This window comes from Larus michahellis, chromosome 1 (genome assembly GCF_964199755.1).
Source record: "Larus michahellis chromosome 1, bLarMic1.1, whole genome shotgun sequence".
Lineage (NCBI taxonomy): Eukaryota > Metazoa > Chordata > Aves > Charadriiformes > Laridae > Larus > Larus michahellis.
In genome coordinates, this window is record NC_133896.1 from 60724631 (window position 1) to 60748356 (window position 23726).

At 41.8% G+C, this 23726-nt stretch overlaps 1 protein-coding gene across 2 annotated transcripts in view; it reads right to left on the bottom strand.

The window, feature by feature from the left end:
* Window positions 1-23726, bottom strand: part of CHST11 (carbohydrate sulfotransferase 11) — a 175362-nt gene that overhangs the window by 91555 nt on the left and 60081 nt on the right. For both annotated transcript variants that reach the window (XM_074581185.1, XM_074581177.1), the window contains exon 2: window positions 7701-7786. In XM_074581185.1, coding sequence (XP_074437286.1) covers window positions 7701-7786 — 86 coding nt within the window. The remainder of the gene's footprint in view (window positions 1-7700; window positions 7787-23726) is intronic.

The following is a 23726-nucleotide window of genomic DNA, read 5'->3' on the forward strand; positions in this document are numbered from 1 at the left end:
GCAGTACCATGAATTTCCAAAAGGCACGCTGGCTTCTGCAGCCACATCTTTCAAGGGGCAGTATTTTAATCTTGCTTTGTCTATGAATAATACATATCAATACTACGTACAATATCAATGAATATTACACGTCAGTTTGTAAGATTTGAGGTGCTACATCAGATACAATAAGTCTGTAAAAATGGGACTTGGGGAATCTAATCTCTTGAAAATAATTGCAAATTTAACGACTCCTTCTGCCCCTCCTTAATATTAAAGTTAGATAGTAAATGAGAATTGCAAGGACCAGTAGATAGCTTTTATGTCTGTATTTTCTCATTTTCATAATTACATCTATCGGGATACATTACAGTCCCTCAGGGAGAGAGGGGTGTCAGCTGGGCTCTTTGGATTTAAAGAGATCATCTGGCCCTGCAAGTGGGCTACGATTCTGCTGCGTAGAGTTAAAAAACCTCTTTGATAACAAAAACCACAGGAAAAAAAAGGTAGAGCTTTAAACAAACACAGTTGCTACCCTTCATGCAATGGAGAAAGCTGCCTAAAAACTACTTGCAACAGAAATAAGCAAGAGAGGCTACAGTTCACAAGGTCTAGGCTGAGAATACTGGGATGCAGCTACCGAGCCGGTGATGCTGGAGCTCTTGTTAAAGCACAGAGAGAAAGGATGCACTCTGCCTCTGCAGGAGCCGGTGGCAGAAATCAGTCATCATTACACCTCTTTGCAAACACTGATATTCTCCCGCTGCCCTTTGCTTCCTAATCCTCCAAACCGCCACATCCCCCTGCATTTTGAGGTATGATTATCAAGGTTTTTTGCTATATAGCTTTCAAGTCGGGAGGAAAATAAAAAAGGAACTTAATGCAGAGAAAGAGGCAGGTGCCCCATTCGAACATTACTCAGTTCAGAGCAAGCATCTGACTGAACCAACATGGTTCAGGTCACCAGAGGCCTGATTTGGAGACAACTAAACACAAAAAGGCCCACTGATGCCGAACGGCACCAGGCCAGAGTGCTGGAGCCCAGGTCTCCTCTCCACGCAGCTGCCCAAGTGCTTGTCTAACAGGGAGCCCACACACCACACACAGAGAGCCGGTTTTGAAAGCTGTGTTCTCCTCTTTCTCCTCCAACACACACAACCCTTTTGGTTTTTGGCTCCTGCCTTATAAAATCTTTCTTCTCATACTTTTATGCCTCCAGTAAGCCTTTATATTAAAACTCTCAAAATAATAAAATACGAGTCAAGGACTGGAGAAATTAAAAAGAGGTGTCTCTACTGCTTCTTTTTCTGTCAGGGAAATCTGAGCTATTTTGAGTGACGACTGTATTTTTTCATTTCATGCAGGTAACAAGTCTTTTATTAAACGCAGGTGCCCAAAAATTCATCCCAATGCACTGCAGTAACTTGAATGAGCATGTCCTGGGGATAATTCTGGCCTTAAGCGCTGGTAGTTACTGTACATACTTGTCTGATTCATTCCTCTTGACTTACAAAGGCATCCATCGTGTCACAACGAATGATCTATGAAGCACACTGTACCCGAAACCCTCCCCTCCCCAAGTCATTTTCCCAGCATCTAAAACAGGCTCTTATCATTTGTAATCAGTAATTAATAACAAAGCATTCTCACTAGTGCAATCTTCCTGCTAAGGTTAATGCACTATTTCATCCCAGGCCAGCTGCTGTTTTACGACTTCCAAGCATGACAGTAAGTAATGTCTTTGCATAAGAAGTCATCTATGGAATAAATCAATTAGCTCCTCTTTCATCAGCAGGCATTTTACTGCAGCAAGGGAGGCTAATTATATATAAAGTTGTTGCTTACCAACAGGAGTATATACCCAAAGTTTGGTATTGTACATTGACTTTTCTTCCCCATGTCTCCATTCTGCATCTTTTCCATTAAGGAGTTTTTAATCTATCATCAATCAAATACTGTGATTACGAGCTGTACTTACCACGCTCTTATTATCTGCACAGATTTGCCTACAAAGATCAGCATCAACCACACAACATGTGTTTGCAGTATTGGTAAAACTTTTGAGCCACTTCTTGCCTTCAAGAAGAACACATACATATTTATGACTGTTCATCTCAGCCACAAAGCATCAATAAATTCTAAGATACAGTTCTTTAGATAAACTTCACTATTTTTCATACTCTAAAGTTCACATCGGGATATCTGTGTTGCTGTCCCTAGGAGGAAATTCAGCACCCAGAACATATATATGTGAAAACGGGAGAAAAACTAGTGTATACTGGTGTATAGTGCTGGCGTAATCTTTTTGTCTTAATGAAATTGGCAAGTAACTTCAGAGACCTATGGTTTTTCCCCCTTTTGATTGATATAGTAATTGTCTGGCATCTCAAGCTCTTCTGGCATGATGCAGCTGATGAAGACACATGTCGGCTCAGGAAGCTCATGACCCACAGGCTATTGTGTGTTGTCAGAGTATCCTTCTTGTAGTCTGTCCTGGCCAGCTGCTGCCAGAGACAAAACATCAGGTAAACTGGACCTTTCATCCTACTCAATGACCTGCCCTTTGGTTTTTGTGTTTCTAAGAAGGAGAAGCCATAGCACAGAGAAACAAACTGCACAGTGCTCAGCGCCTCAGGATCACCAACGGCAGAAATACCCGGTTTCAAGCATTTGAACCTTTGATTCAAAGTGCTGTGGACAATGTGTACATAGAGCTCATATCACAAAGTTCACCACAAACCTCTGTCCAGGAACCAGTGCAGTTGTCCACAGGGTCATCCTAGTGAGTGGAAATCAACTGGAGATAGGAAACTACCAACTCAGATGAAAGCTGAGTGATGTGGGCTGAGCGAGGTTGATGTTTGCTGATGCCTTCCAGGCAGCCTGAGCCACAGATAACGACACGGCAGCTCCCAGTAAGGAATATCTGTGGCCTGAGGTGACTGAGGATGTATAAACACTGTCTGCAAGGCAATAGCTCATTTTCTTCCTTTCACTTGGTGGGAAGGAGGGGAGGAAAAAAAGCATAAGTAATAAAAGAAGTGGGTAATTTCGGAACAATTGCTCTAAACCAGTCCAATACCATTCCATAACACAAAGGCAATGCAAGGTCCACAGCTCTGACTCACCACGTTTAGTGTTATCACAAGACTTCCTGGCTCCAGCTACACCAAAAGCAGCCACCTAGAAATACATCTCCCCGACAAAAAGAAACGTGTTCGAAAAGGCAAGTAATAAGTGGCAAACAGCATGACCTTTAGTGAAATGGTCATGTGGACTCAGGAATTAAAGTCAGGCAATGTCAAACTGGAAACTGAAACAAGCTCATGCCTGGATTTGAACCCTAATGGCTACAGGACTGGATCTCTGCTGTGTTCCTCTCAGCAGTCTAGACACAGTTAGATCAAACAAAGATGCAGCCTGTATTCAATGAGAATTATGTGTTAATCTTGACAACCAGAAGACAAATTCTAACTTTAAAGATGCAATTATTTCCCATTCCTTTAACATTTGGTCTATTTTGGTTTGCAATTTCTTGTAATTCAGTAGCACACTCATTGCACCAAACAGATCCATGATAACCACTAAAGTGTGCAAGCTTCAAGTATGATGTTGCCACTGAACTTCTGGTGACTCCAGATACACAATTATCTGTTATTTTTGGAGCAGTGGGGCTGTACACAGTCATGCAAATTACAAGACATGATTGTATATGTTGTCTTCTAAGAATATGTCTTGCAAATATTTATTTACCCATATTCTTAAATTCCTGGGGTTTCAGATAAAAAAAAAACCAAACCACCAAAACATAACACCCAAGATACAATGCAAGCTTATGTCACATTCCTGCAAGGCTCTTCATCTGTGTTCAGTTACATCTAGATTTTCCCCTTTTCTACTTGCTGTGTGTTGAATCCTCTTTCTCTTTCCATTTACAACTATGTGTGAAGGAAATTAATCCTGCTTAATACAGATCCAAACTGGCTTTTTAATAAACTCATTAAACAAATGGTCCATTTCAGACCTCAAAATTTTCTGCAGGTATCTCTGCACGTTACTACTAAACCTCTACCTGAAAATGAAAGGGAAAAAAAATTATAATAGGATCTCAAAGACATGCTGCGCGCTGCCTCCCATGTATGTGGAGACCACAGCCTGGAAATCCACTTACTCAGTGTAAATCCAGTTCAGTTATATTGACTTTTCTTTCCCTCACGGTATATTAGTGCTCATGAAAAATCTTGCAGTGAAAGCCCTAGAGAAGAAATCTTTTGTCCACAGACAAATGCACTTCCCACATCCTGCTCTATTACAACAGGCAAAAGAGCAAAAGCGTTGTTCCTACTTTTACAATAATCACAAGGCCAGACACTCAACTAAGACATCAATAACAGATGGGCTTTGTCATGGACACTTTCTCTGGCCCTAGTTCAGTGCTATCTCCACCCATTTATCCTCTTCCTCCACCAAATACGTGAACAATTATGATCAGTCCACTGAAAATTAGACTGTAATTCTAACATTCAGCTCCTACAAGCTACCAGTCCACTCTTTCAGACACCTCCAGGTCATTGCTACATGTTAATTTACTCAATCTGAATCTTCCTTTCTGTTTTTCATGGGTTTTCTCTTTTTCCTTCTTCTTTTCTCTTTTCTTCTTTTCTCTCTTCCTTTCCCTTCCTTTTCACAATCATTTAGCAAGCCAAAAGAGATTCAAGAGACAAATGATGGCGTCTGCAAACAACTCAAACAACTCCATAGAAGGAAACAAAACAGGGCAGGATCAGAGAGGCTGTTATACGTCAACACAGTAAAAACCCACAGTCAAACTCTCAGCTGGTGTAAATCAACCTGTCTCCATCTGGGTTTACGAGGGCAGTGCAACCTGATGCTGAACACACAGTAGAAAAAACTTATTCATATTAAACTGCAACACTTAAATCTGAGAGAGTATTGACCCTATCTGACACCTATTTCGATCAACATCTAAACTCATCTCCCCTGACAGGGAACAGCCAGGAGCACGCTCCATGGGAGGACGTATGGACCCTTAATACCATCTCAAAGCAGGGAGCCCCATACAGCCCCCTCCCTTGCCCACCTCTTTTAGGGGTCCTGGAGGCATTCCCAGGAACAGCAGCAGCAGCAGCCTTCATGGTTGCACACTGCTGCCTGCATAAGGAAACCTGAAGCATGTGAAATGTACAGTGCAGTCCACAGTAGAAAATGGTGAGCAGTAGTTGGGTTCTCCTGTTATACCGTATCATGTAAAAAACATGCACATGGACACATTAAGTATTTGAAGTTTCCTACCCTTAAAAAACCACAACTGCACCTAGCTTATAGTAATCCAAAACCATAGCTGCAGGGCATCTTTCAGTGGCTTAATTTTGGTGTTTGAATTATACAAATTCCTTTGAACTACAAGGAGAGCTACAAATACCTGCTCGATCAGCTCCACTGTTCATCCGAGGCAGCTAAACTGAGTGCCAATAGTTCCCATCCACAGGAGTCCAACAGGTTCTGATGGTCAATAGTTAAAGACCTAACTGGTGCTTTCATTATCTAGATTAGTAAGAGAGAGATTTTGGCCAAAAATGTCTTCTTGCATATTTATTATGTATTGACTTCTGAGCTGATCTTACAAACAGCTGATTGCAACTGCTTCAGCAAGGAAAGATTAGGGGTCCGATCTCCATCCCCCCACCCTCACACGTTCTGGTGAATTCTTAAGGAACAAGCACCTTCCTGCCAGAATACAGACCAGCCTCTGATCTGCCACCTTAAGAAAGAAGAGACAGACATCTCTTTGGGCAGAAATGGAAAAAGAATGATGAACCATGTACCTGAAGAAATATTCTAGGGGTCATTTCCAGCCTGTTGTCTTCTATGGCAGCCTCTACTCACTGCCTTTTCTTGTTAATGTTTTCCCAAAATGCATGCCCTTGCTTGGCTGGCATTGCCAGTCCCTCTAGGACTGAGTGCAGCACGCAAAGCCCCATGCAAAAAGCGAACAAATACCAACTAAGAACAAAAAAAGAAACAAAACCTAAAAGCTTGATAAGAACGGATGTCAGCAAGCTGATGGAAACAACTTTGGCGTAAAAAAATGCCACCTGCTTAGTTCAACATCGGCTGCAAGAACCTCTGCACTTCCTCAACCATCGGCTTTTCTGGCTGCCTCGTAAGCGAGCCCGGAAAGGGATGCCAAAGGTTTGCTTGGTCAGGGTGCGCCGAAAGGAAGGAGAAGCAATGAAGGAGCTGTCAGCTGCATCCCCTGCTCAAGGAAGCTTAGGAAATCTTTTGATTGACCAAGCTTGCAAGGGCTCTGGGATTAACGGCCCTTCAGTGGATGGGGGTGTTTCTTTCTTACGGGATGGCCTTTAACGATGTTAAAGGGCAAGGAGGTTTTGACTGACACAGCACACCCCAGAGAGAATAATTAGTCAGCCAGCCTCTTTTCCCTTACCTGCCCTTCTGGAGTATCTGCAAAAAGTCTTTAAATTGAACCTGCAAATGCTAATATTTTTCCTTTGTAGCACTGGATTGTTCCTCTTCAGGGCTTTTACACGCACTTTCCATTTACGCCATGCTAACTCCCATAATGGTCAATAAAGGCTAGTATATTAGTATGATAGACTCATGTTCCCAGCCATGCACAGAATTCAAATTGAATTAGAAAGTCAGTCTATGTTCATAAAAACAACACTATTGAGCAAATGGAGCTTTACTGCACCACATAACAGATATCACGTATCTTTGAGTTGTTGTCAGTTCTTCATATAAATACTTTAAATCACTTAGACTTCATTTTGCACACTATATAGTGAGTCTCTTCATAATCAAATAGTATTTAAAACATTTACTGCCTTGTTAAATCTAACAAGTTAGATTTATTGGGATAGTCACTTTCCTTAATAGCCAATTTAGTAAAACTCAATGTATTCATTGATGGATAAATATATAATAGGTGGTTGTTAAACCTTAATAAATATGTTTAATAGTCAGCTGGCATTTTCTCTCAATGGCAGAACTTCCTCTCGCCTGCCAACAGGAAATGCTGGGCTGAATGTGCCAATTCAGCCCACGTGTAGGGAATAAATTGATCTAGAGGAGTGAATGGGAGCACGAATTTCAGGTAGCTTTCCTGTGCTGCTTGTCACAAGAACTCCAGCTGAGATCGTCCAAAGCTCCTATCAAGACCGTCAGGTGTTAAACAGCACACGCTGTAAGCAAGAGTGTGAGCTACTGTGTTTGCCAAGACTCCATACAAGCAATGAACCAGGACAAGAAGGGCAGCTGGCTACTTGAAAGCCACATGAATGACATTCATGTATTACTATTGCAACTTACGGTCTTACCACACTCTCTGTTTCACGTATATCGTGTCACGTTCTCTCACCCCACCCTGCCATTCTGTGTGTTATTGAGTGCCTCAGCTTCTACCTAGGAGATCTAAAAGGTACTCTTTTAAGGCTTTTAGATACCTAAAAAAAAATTTTAGAGGAGTCTGCATCATTAGACAACTAAAAACCTTTAAAAATCAGGCCCTTAGCTCAAACTGTAGAACTTTATGGCTCAACTCTGCAGGTCCAGGATCACTCCTCCAAGCTGAAGACAGCTACTGCATACAAATGAGAAAAGCAGACCAAAATATCTTCAGGAGAGACTGTATTTGTATGCTGGGCTGGGAAGTTTGATCATAGCCACAAGACACTCACCTGGGTGGGATTATACAGTTCCTGAAGTGGGCTTCTGGATCCTTTCCGGCAACAAATGTCCATCCCAAATGGATTTCTACGCATTACTGCAAAGGGAAATTGAAATTAATACAGGTTAGAAACATTGGTTAGCAGTAACCTACTGCAATACCTACAGCAAGAAGAGATTTTCTGACAGATCAAGGGATACTAGAGACACTGTTGTGTCTTAATTCCTAATTTTACTTTCCCTATAAATTGTCTACGAGCTAAATTCTTTATCTATTTTGGAAGTTACTGGGGAAAAAAGCCAAAACGCTTTCTGGTTCCCCTCTTCTAAAAGCTCTTATCCAACAACTTCCAGCTTGGGTGCCCCAAAATTCAAGTATAGGGGACAAAGCAACACGCTTTTCAGTAGTGCTAGGTACCCGCTTCTCTAATCATCACAGAGGAGTTGGATGGATTCTTATAAGGAGCATGTCTGAGAGGGAACGTTTGAGCCTCTCTCAGCCTAAATACAGAATTACACATGATCTTAATACTAAACCATCTGATTTTTAAGCTTTCTGCCTATGACTTTTTTTTTTTTCCTAGAACAAACACTCCATGGTACATGATGCACATACAGTCAAGTGATGCAAGCGCATCACTGCTGCACTTCTTGCCTCCAAACTGTATTTTGCTTTACATATTGCAACTGAATATTTGACTGATTCGAAAACCAACACATGCTATGTTATCCCAGTTGGAGACCAGCAGGTTTTCAAACCAAAGGCTTTGTCAAAGGTCTGCTCAAGGAGCATTTTGGATGATAAAGCATTTTCAGGAGAGACATTGATCTGAGCCCCAGCAGGCACAGAGATCATCAGTTTCAAGTTTCAACTTTTGTGGCCGTAAAAGTCTACATAAGAAGCCATTCGGTTCCAACCACCCTCTGTAGTCATGAGGAAAACAAGAGCTTGCCTGTCCTTGTAATCTCACGTGGCCCACATCCTCCTCTGCAAACACTCCCCTGCCCCAGCTTGCTCTGCCAGCGATGGAAGGAGCATCAGGCAATGGGATGCCCACATCCGCCATCGCAGCGAGGGGAGATTTGTCTCGTCAAGGTTTAATTAAGACACAACCGGAAGGAAAGAAGAGATGTTCCTGCTGGGAATCCAGAGTCAGGCAGGCTTTTACCACCCCTTGCCACGTTTTGTAACCAGAAACTACTGACATGTCCTATAGCGACGGTTCTGAGCTGAACAACTCGCAGACATGACACTGCAGGCTACAAGCCAAGAGTGAGAGAACACAGTCAAGTAATGTTTTAATACAGAGGGCTAATACGCAGTCATAATTGATACATCAAGTAGCATGAACCACAGGAAACTGTACACAATTCCAGTCTGGAAACATAATAGATTCCTTCGCTCACTTCATATCTGTTTTTCAATTGAAAGTAATTATCTAATAATGTGCCGTGTCGCTTTTCGCCTGAGCAAAGAGAGATTCCACGGGTCTGGTGGCAGGAGTCGGACATATATATGCTTAGTAAACAAACTGGCTAAGTGTTTTGATTTTCTTCACAATTAGGATAGCAATGTTATTAGAGGCTATAATCTTAATTTACATGTTTAAATAGCTGATTAACTTCCGAGCATTTTTAGTCACGCTGCCAAGCATTGCAATTCCTTTGTTTTGCACTAACGTACCTTTTTAAAAAGTTAGCTTAGAAAGTGTTTAAAACAGTCAAAACTTTAAAAAGATTTTGCACGAGTAATGTCAGCTTCCATTGTCTGGAAATGGTTTTAGGAAGAAAACACTAAAATGAGGGCGTGAGACATCCAAAAGTCATTCTAACTACAGAGCTCCTGTCCATCCCATCCCCATCTGTCAATTCCCCTCCACACTCTTTCAGTAGGAACTGTGTCGAGGAGTGTTTTGAAAATCATTTTGTAGCCCCCTCACCTTTACAAGAAATCTTTCCAAAATGGAGCCTTCCAGTGAACAGCAAAACGCATCATTTCTATTTAAAAAAATCAAAAGCAGGGGGAAAGGAAGAGGGAAACGTTTCAGTGTATCCAGGTCATTAGACTGTGATTAACCAGGATCCTAAAACGCTGATTCCTTGTTCCAAAATTAAGAAGAATTCTAGTGTGTTGTTCCCTAATTTATTACTTCACTTTTCATTTCCATTAAATACAGTAAACAGTAACGTGCATTAATGTATCCCTTCCTGCTTCACTTTGCCAGCAGGTATCACACAGCAACACTTTATATGCAGCAGTAACAGCCATAAAGATTAAATTATTTGCACAATGTGCAAGACTTGATTCCCAGATGTAAACAAACAAACAAACAAACAAACAAAGCAACTGTCTCCCCAGCAAAAGCTAAATGCTAATGCAGAAGCTCAGTCACAGAAACCATTAAATCTTTTTTATGATTCCCAATATTACTTAATTGGTTTGTTTTTTCAATAAAGCCTTTAGAAGAAGACTGCGGAGTTAGCGTAGCAACACAGCAGCCCAAGGCAGCCATCGGTTCCCTGGGTAGGGGTGTGAGGACCCGCGCCCCCCGCCCCAGCCGTACACAGCACCGCTGCGCGCACACACACAGTACTTGCCCCTGGGATTTAACTGCAGCATCGAAATAAAGGGGAATTCCCCCCCTTTCCTCAGCAGAAATCCCACTCGCGCCTTTTGCAAAATTGTCCTTTGGTGAATAACTATCGGGAATGTTTATATACAGTTCAAAACACTTGGTGGCATGCCTGCGGACTAACTCGCCTTTCAAGGCTCCTGTAACCCGTTTTCTACCACCTCAGCTTCTCTGAGGCAGTGTTTCGTTATGTGAATGACACGACCTTTTGGGCCTGAATCTCATCTATAGCCATCTGCGGTAAGAAAGCCGTAATATGGACGTTAACTGCAGCTATACTAATTTTAACCACACTTTCACTAAGACTCCGTCGCACTATTGTGGTAGTGAAAACTAAAAAAATCAAGCCCTTTATCTTCCCCAAATCTTCTTATTTACATAGTAAATATCTAAATTTACATTTTATGGCTTGGGCTGATCTCCATACATAATTACAGTTAATTATAATCTAATGATAAGTATTGCATATGCATGGCTCCAAGAACTGATTAAAAGATCACATTCATGCACACTAAGTGTGTGAAACAGCTGACAGCAGCATTTAATGCCTTTAATGATTAAAGAGTAGTGTTAATAATGCAACTGCAGCAAAATCAGCAATCCCGTGAATTTAGCCAGGACTGTGAGCAACTGAATGAATTGTTAGTTTGTTACTTAAATACAAGAGCTGTAAGAACAAGACCTTTCTTCCATCTCTAGGAAGGCCAATCTTGGCCCATCTTGTTAAAATCTGTGGAATTGCTATTCATTAATTTAATAGCAAGTCTGGAGAGCATGTTATCTAGGCACCAAATCTCAGTTTCTCAAGGGAGAAAGACAAACAGTCCTGATGAATTGAAAGTTTATCAACATAATAATCATCAGTGTATATATACATAGAGAGAAGGAAGCTACACGTGTAGGCCTTAAATGATCTCAGAAGAGAAGCATCCGTGCAAAACTTCTAGAAAACTCTATTTAGACCCACTAGTACCAAGAAGAGGAATTTGACCTGTGAATTACAGTACATTGAGCATGAGAACGCACACTTCAGAGACTGCAGACCAATCACATGGTGGAAACACGTGAGCCAGGCTTAAGTTGTCACCTCTACTTGGCAGAAGGTGTTTATATTGCACTTGGTAACCTACAAAAGACTCTGTCCCAGAATCGGAGACCTCCGGTATTCCCACAGGATGAACAACGACAGGAGAAAATACTAAAAATAAGAAGCCACAGGAATGCAATTTCTGCCTCTCCCTATCAAGAGAAACTGAGAAAGGAGACGTGGTGGCACTTGTCTTGGGAGATTATTGACCTGGTGTGTGAACACTGGAACTATCTAGAAAGAAGAGAAAGGGAAGGAAAAATCATGGGAACCAAGGTTCTTGGAGACTTGAAACCATAAAGGTCACCTTCTCACAAAGTGTCAGAAGGGCAAATTAAACCATTTCTCACAAGCCTGTGTGAGGTCAAGTCACAGAGGAGACTCACAGAACAACTATCACTTCTTCCATTGGACTTACAAACAAGTGACATTTCAAATGCTGGGTGTGTGCCACCTATATCACTACCATCCTACAATCCCATCAATATCGCATGCTCCCATTTCCAAGGCTTCTGTAAAATAAAAGTTCCCCAACTGCTATCTAGCAACTGTTTTCCTACTTGGTAACATTTAATTTACGTTGCTTGGACTATTCTAACCACTTGCACAATAACAAAAACCAAATGTAAAAACTGTATCTCTGTTCACTGCCTCTTAAATTAACTGTCTCATATTACAAATATTTGAGAAAAGTTCTGAGGACATATTAATATTTAATTTTTCATTACATTGGTCTAAAGTACAAAGACAAAATTCCCTAATACAGCATTGCTTAAAGCTGATATACATAATTCATTCCACCTACTTGGGATAAAAGTTGTCTCACTGAGAAAAAAGTATGCTTTGGCAGCAGTATGGTGAGACTCCGGTTGAAGATGGGATCCTGTTCTTGTTTTAAAGAAAAAAAGCTATAGACAAGTCAAATCTATTCCTTTTTTTGGTCGGATTTCTCTATGAAAGGCTGAAAATTGACAGCAGTCTGCGGGCTTCTTTTGGCTGAAGCAGATTGCTTTCCAGCTAACATTGCTGTCCAACTGTCCCTAATTTCAGGCCAGGGTTAATGGTTTCCATGGAGCATCTTACTGACAGCAAAGAGCAGGTACATAACCTAGTACATAACCTTCTCCTAGGGCTGTAAACAACCGGGTTAGGGCTGAACATTCACCTAAACATCCCCTATCCAACCTACCCAGAAAAATCAGTGCTACTTGGCCCAGGCAAGATAGCAGCATCAAAACAGTTACACCTTCGGCATCTCTAGTCATGTTTAAATAAGCTAATGCCATCAAACTTACTGAATTTTTAAAGCAAAGCAAGAATAATTAATTATATACATAAAAAGGTTTAGAGAATCTCTTCAGATAAACATTTGGACATGATTTGTCTTCCAAACTCTTGCGCAGACTTCTGCTATGACCCCAAAGCAGCACAGAAAATTAATTCAATTGGGTACATAGGATGGAGCATTGAAATACCCATTCAAACACTCCACTAAACATCTTCTCATCTCAGGTACACCGATACATCCATAGCTCAATCATAAGCATATGTCTGTAAATGATACTATAAAACTACAGCTCCATCTGTACCAGCAAGAATTATGCTCAGGGCAAATTGGTCACATCTGAATACAAACCAAGCAAGGCTCAAACCCGACAATATTTTGCACATGCAACACCCTTGAAGCATGAAAATACTCAGGGCAAAGTTGAAGTGACCCTAGGAAGCAGCCCTTTTCCGGATTTTGTCAGAGGCTCTGTACTGAATTTTTTGCAGTTTGGAACATCCTGTCCACATACCTTTCAGGCACTTAGCTAAAATCACGCTGAACAAGCTCGTCATTAGTAACCAGCTCGTTCTGCTTCAGGAAAACGAGCCTTCCATAATAATTGACAACAATCTGCTCTGCAAGACTTCCGCCAAGTCCAAACCACAGGCAAAATCGGAAACTCAGCGACAAAAAGACCACCTTATTTCAAACTTCATTAAAATTCCTACGCGCCCTTCTACAGACTAATCAGGCTAAGGACACCGAACAGTATGAAAGGGTTAATTTTTAATCAGCAACCAGGAGCATGAGGAGTGAATGCAAATGCTGTCACCCAGCACTGGCTCCAGAGCCTGAGGAAGGAGACTTTTAGATAGGTCTCCTGGCAATGATTTACAAACACTAATCCTTCAGCAGCAGTTCACGAAGATCGAGGGATTGATAGCAACATCTTGTGACATCTGGAGCCTTGTGCTTTGCTGTGTTCAGCTCAGGATTTTAGACTAAATTATCGGTCCTTCATCCGGAGACCGCAGGTACAAGGACTTATGACTAAACTCTTGTCTGGCCTCTTTCATTTTCTTAAGGCAAAACAGCAGCTTTCTTTGCTGAAGCTTGGGAGATCTATTTTTAGGAAGTAAAAATCAGATTAGGTATTGTATGTGAGCATGCCAAAGTCTTAAATGCAGAGAATGAGACAATACTTACTCTCTATGTTAACGGAGAACCACATTTTACTTCACACCAGGCAGTAACCAGTAACATGGGGTTTTACTCGCTATGACAAATAAGAAAAATGTGTGACCTTACCCCGTGTAACACCACCGTGCCTCATGGACAAACTGACAAACTAGAGACTCTACCAAGCTGGGTGCTGTACGCACATAGCAAAGAAACAATCCCAAAAGCTCCAATGTTGCAGACCCCCACCCGGGGAAGAGAGATGCCGTATTTTGGGTTAGCAATACTGGTTCATTGATTCAACATGTCCATCTTACCCTCCCCTGGCCTTTCCACTCCCACCCATGCACCAGAGAGACTTACTGAAGTAAGACTGTGGATGGATACGACAAGTGAAGGATGAAAAACAAAGAAGAGGTCACACCTTAGCGAAATGGTTATGGCTGAGACGAGCAGCAAAGCCACCAGTTACGGTACCAGGGACCAGCAAAATAACAATCCTCATTTCACAAATCAGAAAAACAGAGGCAAAGAGGTTAAAAACTTCCACAAAGCAAATTAGTTGCTACAGATCGAATTCATTCTAGGAAGCGAGACGTCTATTCTAAGCTACTCATTTAAGCTCAGACAATTAACAGAGAGTCGCAGCTGCAGAGATGGGTCGGCCCATGAGCCTCTGGAGGTGGCTCCCCTCCATTCCACTGACCAGCAGCCCTAGATGGGCTGACGGCTGAAGTCACATGAAACAAATCCTGGCACAGCAAGGAAATGAATCTTAACGTTTGTTTCTAAGCTCCAATTACTAATTACAAAGGTTATAAATGCCCTCCAAAGAATAGAGAGATATTTAATTACTTTTTGCTTTAGACAGATTTCCAGAAATAAATTTGTATTTTATCCTGTTTGTTCTCAGATTAGCATGGGGATGGGTTTAATTGGGCACAGTGGGGAAGTTAATATCCTTGGGTGAAATTATGCAGAGGCTTAGATCCTTGGCCACCCTACGGACATTGCATGTGGCATAAATTAGCACAACATCTTTCCTGCTAATGAACAATGAGCAACTTTTTTCCAGTAATTTTTTAAAAAACATTAATCCATACAGATTTTCTTTAGAAGTCTCAAGAAATCATCCACAAACATGAACAAAGAGACTTTTCCATAGGCTTTAGTTGTCACAGGAGGAGAGCTCTGTTTTGTTTAGCTCTGTCACACACAGGCATACACTGCTTTTAAGGCAGCGAGTTTTTGCAGGTGCAAACTACAAACTATATTAGACTTGGGTCAGAACATTTCTGATACACCCTTGTCTTTTCTGGCATGAAATGTAGATTCAGGGGCATCAATATTTCACAGGTCAATTTTGGATGGATCATTGACCACTTCAGCTGTCTGCTCGTCTCTGTGTATGCCCTGGTTTACACCATCCATTAGCAAAGCCAGATGTCCCAAAATGTTGATCAAAATGTTCCACTTCTTTTCTCCCAAAACTATTTATAACTTCTTCAAAAATAGAGACTTTTTTATTTACCATACACATCAACTTAAGAAGTTCTTTGTTTCCTTTTTTCTTCCTTTTTTTTTTTTTTGTCTGAAATGCAACTTTGTACAAAGGAAGTAAGAAACTGAGGAACTATGACCAACTTTAACTATATGTATTTCACAAACAAACATGTGTATTATGAATTTGCATGAAGGAATACTGTGGATCCAGAATAACAAAATGCAAAACGCCTCTCTTTCTGGACATTACACTTTTTCCTACTTTTCCACTACAAGTTAGCCGTGTGTTTTGCAAAATGAGACTGCAATAATCTGGGAAGGCTGGAAAATTTCTAATGAAGCTTTCAGGTTCCCAAACATGCCTCCCTCCAATTTTTAGATACTCGCTGTAACAACATCAGCAGGCACATCTGCTGCTGGGTTCTCTTTATAGCAAAGAGTTGAATGCTCCTCTCTGTTCTTCTTATCAGCCTAGTTTTCAAGCCTGTAGATAGCTGGCTATACCCCATCTCTCTGATGCAAGTTCAAAGGAAAACTGTGTAAACGTAGGTCCAGGGGAAAAAAAAGCTACATTTGCATTGTCCTAAAAAAAATGAGAAGCTAGATTTCTTTTTCTGTGTTTCCCACTACTTCCATTACACTGTCAGTACAAGTCTACTTAAAAAACATGATATATGAGCTCGCTCCAAAAAAAAAAGAGGGAGTGAGAGAAAAACCTTTAAAGAAGGAAGGTTTCTTTAGAAAGCTATAATTTTAAAAGCATTTATCTTGAATCACGGTCAAAATGCAAACGATGGCTGCTGCAGCTGCAGTCTATTTGAGCTACTGTTTCCTTGCTGTTCTTCAACAGATGTGCATTGAAGATGAAACACAAAATCATATTTGCTATGGATATACTCAAATGCACAGCAAGTCTTCTCACAAGCCAAGCAGAATAGGAAATAGAGCTGCAGCAGTCATTTTAACCCAGAGCAATGAAAAGCTCAAACTTTCGGTCTGTGAACTTCATGCAGAAGTACTGCACAGACACATGCGCACACCTGACCTCACACAAACACAAACCAAGGAACACAAGTCATTTCTGTCCTAGCGACATGTCCAGATGGACCAAGATTTACCACCTCTGAAGCAGTGCCCCTGATATTTTAGAGCGATCACATCCTCCTGATACTTTACTGTGATTTATGAACAATAATTTTCTTTACAATAAAGAAGCACTAAACTATTTGATAAGCGGGAAAGAAAGTATGAAATCCTGCAGTAATCACTTCCAGAGCAGCCATTCATTATAGCAAAGAGGATTACGACTGCAGCTTGTTGGATAAGCAGATGAGCTCTTACAAATTAAGGATGCTACTTCCTTGTAAATGCAAAGGCCAAATGCAGATATTAAAAGGAAAAAAGTACCACAAACAGTAAAGGCCTGATTCTGCGATTTGCAAAATGTCTGGACTAATAATTAATACACAGCCGGGCTCTGCTCTCTTATTCCAAGAGTTTATTCTGTTTAATACTTCTAAACTCCAAGTAATCCCAAGGCACAGAGACGCAATTGGCCTCTTTGCAAGATCTTTTGCTTTTCCAACAGCCAGTTATTGCCTCAGCTGACCGGGATCAGGGCAGGTCCAGGTCTGCAGAGCACGGCTGGGCCACCTTCCAGCCCCATCGAACCATGGAAGCTCTCCAGTGCTCCTGCCTTCTTCCAGCAGGATCCGTACATCCACCCGTACACGGAGGCTGGGAAGCTGCTTTCACACACTCTTCCCTCTCTGTTAGCAACGAGCTGTACACAGATAATATTGCTTTCAGATGTAAGAATCCCTTCATGTGGCAGTTTTGAAATATTCCAAACCACAGGTCCTTCAAAACATTTTACATATGAATAGGACATTGTCAGCTCCCTCAGACCCAGACTGCACTTCAGCACACAGAAGAGTAAAATACACATTAGCACTATAAAACTTCATCTCAATTAGCATAATCTGTATTTCCATTATAGAGCCCAGCTTTACAGCCAACCTCGGGTGATGTACTGAGCACTCTGGATCTGTCTTTCTCTAAGGAGAAATTCTCCAAACACAAGAAAACCATTCAGAGCTGTGAATGTATGAGCTTTCAGTGCCCGCTTATCTTTCAGCGGTTCTACACCCTTCCTCTATCTCCTTCCATTGCTCCCATCATTTCAATGAGTTCAATTAAAACCTTCTGATGCACTTTGTCTACAGCGAGGAAATGCAGTCATGCCTCACACATACCCGAGTGGATGGGCCAAGCACATCGACTCCACGTCCAAGAGGAAAAAAGAGTGAATGAGGAAAGATCTTTCTGTGATTTTACTTCCAGTGAGAGCATTTGGATGAGAACCAAACCAGGCAGCAGCTGCAAAAGACACGTCTTTCGGTATCACTACCAAATAGGATGCTGGATAGACTAAAAATTTTAAATTTACTGAGACTCTTCCTCCAATTATGGGTATGCGATATAGCACGGGCTAGTAATATATCTGAGGCCACTATTGCAAGTAGCTTTCTTCTGCATTAAAAAGGAATTAAGAAATTGCACAGTATTTCAAGGTTCGGTTTCTGAGGCTCTAGAACACTGGATGGTCTTTATTGGCAATAATAATATTTCATAATTAGCATGCAATATAGTAAGCTTTGGTTTCAGTCACTAACAGTCTGTCAAACGCACTGTGAAATTTCTAGTAATGTTGTAGCTGGTGACCAATGAGTAACTCAAATACAGGATCACTCTGACAGTATGACTTTGAAGGAGACAGATAGCTAAACTGCTAGGCAGAACCATGGACTTAAACGTTTTTCCATACGAAACAAATTCTGTTCTTGTGCTTGTGAGGTCTCATGCGGAGAGGGATAGAAAAGGCAAGAGAGAGAGGAAAAAAAAGAAAGCATCCTTTCCAGAAGACTTCCCTAAAGTGATGCCCAATTAAGCTGCAGTTCACCTTTCAGAAAGACAACTCATCTTCTTTCTAAATTTGCCAGGAGCGGAAAATCTACCTTGGGAAAGTGATTCGATGTCAAACCCTCCTCTCCAAACATACCCTTTTGCTAAGCTGAACTGACTCGCCTGCCAGCCACTGGGTCTTGTGGTGCATCTGGCCATAGCTCTCTTCTCTACACAGGAACCTAAACCTTGTGATCAAGGCACTCCTTAACTTTCCACCGTTCCGCAGCAAGTTTTCTAGGCAATTCCTCACTTCTCTTGCTTTCTTATGAACACGTTCAAAGATAACACCCCAACTTTCTGCAACCAGGATGCCCCCACAGCACACGGCACTGCAGCAAAGACTGCGGCAGCACCCGTATGACGACCAAGTATAGCCTCCCCTCTCTGGCTCTGTACTCCACCCTTACATGTGCCCGGGTGGCCTTAGCTCTCCTGTGGCCCAGGGAACACGCAGACCAGCTGGCGAACCATCATCCACAAACCCTTTTCAGACTTCCCTTTCAACAGGAGAGGGTCCTCTACTCAGTAAGCGTCACCTAGATCTCATTCCCCTGCACACCCACTCTGACTAAAATTCATACTATCTGCTGCCACGCACGCCAAGTCACTAAGTGTTCACAACTCTGTATTAATGACTTGCTGTTTTTCTCCTCTCCATTTATCAGTGCCCTAACTTTTGCATCCTCTGTAAACCTGATCAATAAATGACTGTGTTTTCTTCTGGATCATTTAACTAGCGTCAGCCCAAAACCTGGTCCCCCAAGGATCCCATGGGAAATAGATCTGCTTAGTGATGATTTCCCAGTTACAGCTATTTTTACAAACTGTCAAACATTTTTTAAATCAGTATTATGGGTGTCAGATTGATACGCATTCACTTGCCAATTTAACTTTTGGGTTATTCATTCGCATATGCACTTGTATAGGAGTAATTCTGACATTTAAATATTGTATCATTAAAACAATGAGGGTCATCAGCTTGGAGAATTCATCTTAAAACATTTATTTGTGGGAACTGTTTAGGTTAGTTGTCTATCTTTAATGTTCCAAGGCTGCAGAGAAGGCTTCTGTGATACATTACAGTCTTGCTTTGCTCTCAACTCTGTGTGGGTTAATTTTATCACAAGTTCTTGAAAGCTGAAACAGCTAAACTGCATTTTAATTGAAAATATTTTACACTTACACTTTCATCTTAAAAATATAAAGCAGAATAAAAATGACAGTTTAAGTGATGCTTTCTCAAGGCATGGAGATGAACGGCAGATAGGACTGACCTGGAGGGAACAATCTCAGAAGGCTGCTGTTTTGGGGGTAAATCCTTACATTTTATGCCGAAAATACTATTTGTCTTCATTAAATATTAATCAGCCATTACCAAAGAGGCATATATAAAAGCTGTGTTAAATAATAACACCCGACAAAGTGAAAAAAAGATTTGATTTCACATTTACAATAAGGAGTTGTCACATATTACCCCCTTCCAAGCTGAGATGATTTATCTCAGCTCCATGAATTCAAACAGATCTCTATTCTTCTCCATGGCTGGAAATTGCACCTGAACTGTCTATGGTAAAAGGAAGATCTACTGAGATCAACTGTTTGAATCCCCAGCAGGCAAAGCAGTCAAAGCATTTTATGCAGCTGAGAAGGACACCGTTTGTGTGCATATGTGCAGCTATTCATGCAGGTATGATATGAGTGACTATATTAGATCATATATGAGTGAATATATACATGCGTTATTGATGTTGACATAGCACACCAGTGTTTCACCCACCACCAGATGCTGGTATTTTATTTTGCAATTACTTCATTTTCAAGAGTTGCAAAATGCTGCATCATGTTTTACTGTTCAAAACAAACAATTAAATGGCAGTTTATTTTGGTTTCTCCTTTCCATTCTCTATATTTTGCTCCTGTCTATTTCATTACAGCGTTTCCAGGCTGAAAGCTTAAGTAATATTCAGAGAAAATGGCAATGTGAATCCTTCATCTAATAGCAGTCTCTTATTTAATAACCTTTTTTTCCAGAACACATCACTTTTCAACTCTTCTATTTAATCAAGCTCTTGATGTAATATTTTCCTGTCAAAACCTGTTCTATTTTTCCAAAATCTTTATCCTCTGCTCCCTGAGCTTTTCTTCCCCCCCTCTCCCACCAAACCATTCCCTTTGTCACTCTGCTGCTGCCCCTAGACACCTCTACCAATCTTTTAGGCTCGTTCCCTGCTAACCATTTCTCTTCCCTCACCTCTTCTAGCCTTCGACCACCATCTGGCTTCCTCCCACCGTGCCCCTAAAGCAACGAGATGAGAAAAACCCCAACTTGCTCCCTAACCTGGCCACCAGGCCGGGAACCTGCGTCCTACTCAACCTGGAGCAAAGGGTGGCAACGGGGGCAGAGGAGGTGGCAAGGGATGGTGGGGAGAGGAGATGCTGAAGGCATGAGGTTGCTCAAGAGGAACCAGAAAACAGCCCTCTCCCATGTGTACCCCTCGGCTTCCCGGGCTTTAATCCCCTCCCTGAGCCTGCCAGCCCTTTTCCACCACCGATGCCCCACTCCCAGCTGAGCGTTGTCACTCCATGCACTCCCCTCCTCTGTTCCCAGGAGATCCCGTCCACCCAGAGGCCCTACATTAGCTAAAACACATGACATGCAAAATAATGAACAACAGGCTTGAGAGGCAGGCAAATTACAAGGCCAAGAGCTACAGCGCTGGGAGGCCAGGAGGCATGCCTGATTTTATTTATAGTTTTTACTCGGCAATTTGTTTTTCCTGCAGTTAAAGCAGTTAAGAAAGATGACAGAGTTCGAGGTCAGGAGCGTTGTCACAGGCGCGCAAAGGCATGATCAGATGAGAGGTTCAGCAGCGATGCTGCCGAGTGCTTTCCCGTTTCTCAACAAACAGTAGTTTTTCCTTTCCATTTTACACACTCGCTTTCAATTATCCATCCTAAATGTTTAAACAAAGAGCAGTCATCCCCTCAAACAATTAAAGGCCACGAGCGTGGAAAATAGTCCAAGAATTTACATGTTAGTTACTTTATGACAGGATGCACAAGAAATTTAGTCTTCCCACCAAGGCTGCACTCCAGCTAAAATCAGTGTTGGAAAAACCAAGTTTTTAGGCAAACACAAATGGCCTTAGAAATTAAGACTGCCTATTACGTCTATCTCAGCTATGAATGTTTTCTTGAAATGGGAACCCTGAATAGAAAAGAAAATGAGAAAACCCAAAGTTGATAACCCCACTGTCATTAACCTTGCAGAAATCACATTTGCTATATTGTGCTTGTAGCTACCACCAAATGTGTGCTGATTTCAAAGGAGAGCTGAATTTGCATATTTAAAAAAACAAATCCAAACCACTAGCACCGACTAATTTTGGTGCTTAAGACCTTACCTATATTCTTTTTTTGATGTTGTTTTACATTGCCCACAAAATAACGAGCGATAAAAAGGCTGCAGATGAGGATATGAGTGAACCTGAAAAATCAGAGCTTCTAATCACCCCAAGGTAATTGCAATATAAAAAAAGAGTGCAGGGAGAAGGTAACCAGTGATTTTATTTAGATCCTCCCACATGAACAGGATTAATTCCATGCTCTGCAGATGTTCATTTGTGTCCTCCTTATCCTATGGGGAAATTAAAATACAGGGTGGGTTGCCGTATACTCTGCTTACAATGTCAAGACAATTTAACTGTTTCTGTTGCAGCTGCGCTACTTCCCTTCACAGAGAGGACAACAGCCCTAATGCCTACACCCTCCATCAGCACACGCCAGCCCCAGCACTGAGGACCTCATTTAATTCCTGCCTCACTAAGGAATGTCCTTTTAAGTAAAAGGCTCTCTTTGCCGTTCTCTGGCCATACTAGTAATGCTGCTAAGTACTGGAATTCAAATAAACCATCTTAGGCTAAAGTTCAAACTCTTAGGAATAATATGTGCTTGGGGATTTGGTGTGAGCTCCTCCATAAGCTTCCACTTGTGGCTTTCTTCAGGACACCCTGATGGCATCATCCAACTTTCCAAAAACCACCCCCACAGCAGCTACCGCTAAACACCAGCCTCCAGTTGGACAACGCAACATCAACTATGTCTTTCCAGACCTGCTTTGCTTCAAAAAGTCCCTACTGGAGCTGGTTCTTTGCATCGAAGCCTCAGAGAAGCCTCCTCATGGCCAGGTGGGAGCTGAAAATTCTGGTTGCCCTCTGGACAGTGCTCAGGGCTGGGGGCAGTGTGAGGCTCATCCCAACCTGCTCTTCCCAAAAAATAGCTGGTGGTCAAGCCATCCCTATCCTCAAGCCAACCCCAAATAAAACACACAGGGCAGGGAGAGAAAAGGGGAAACAAAACAAAAGCACAACGAGTCCCAAACAAACATAAGGGTTTCTCTCCTTCATCTGTTAGCTCTTCCTACAGCCAAAACACAGAGTTAAGCAATGGGTTCCCACTACCAGGGGTTTCCCAACGCTGTTTGTCTAATCAAAAAGTCAACAAGCTACATTGTGGATTTTTGTTGCAAGGATAACACTGAAGGAAGAAACCGCAAGACTTCATTTCCTTTCTCCTGTGTTTTCCAAACAGCATCTGTTTGTTCACTGCAGACAAAACAAAACACAGGCTTCATCCCTCCCTCTCAACTAGAGATTAAGATACTAAGATAGACTTTAATATTGAAAAGCAAGTGACCAAAATGGTTCTTCCAAACCCAAACAGCATTTTTCCTCCCCACCATCCAGACACAACATGGGAAGAGCTGTGCACTCCTTGCTCAGGCTCTGCAATCTCCTTCCACAGCAGCAACTCCCTCCCAGCAATGCCATTTCTCCTCCTCCCAGCAAAGCTTAGGTCAGGATTAAAGGCGGGGGGGGGCGGAAATGTCAGAAACACAAAAGGTCTTTGACTGGCTGCATCAAGTACAATATGAGAGACAGGAATGATAAAAGCCAAAGGACGACTTTCAGCTTCCCAGCGAAAAGTAGCCATTAAAAGCAGTCATCAAGGCCAGGCACCGAGCTAACCACGCGCAGGGTGACAGCCAGCACCACGACTTGTCACTTGGTGAAATCTCTGTCTATGCTAAAGCCTCAAACAAGCACTTAAATACATCTCGCTCCCCAAATCACACTGAGAGGAGAGGAGCGGGATGAACTGCAGGCCACCCGCAGTGATCACTAATGATGCCATTTATTTCTAACAGATATGACATCGCAGCAACCAGCATTACTGTTTGACTTGCGAAGCATAGAACACAGCGAGAACAAACACTTCGTCCTCCCCAATCACCTCTTCCCCCTTCTCAAGACCTTTCTCTCTCTGCAATGGAGTAAAAATTAGTTTTACAAAATTGAACAAAATGGGGAGAAAATGACAAAGCAAAAACAACTTCTAA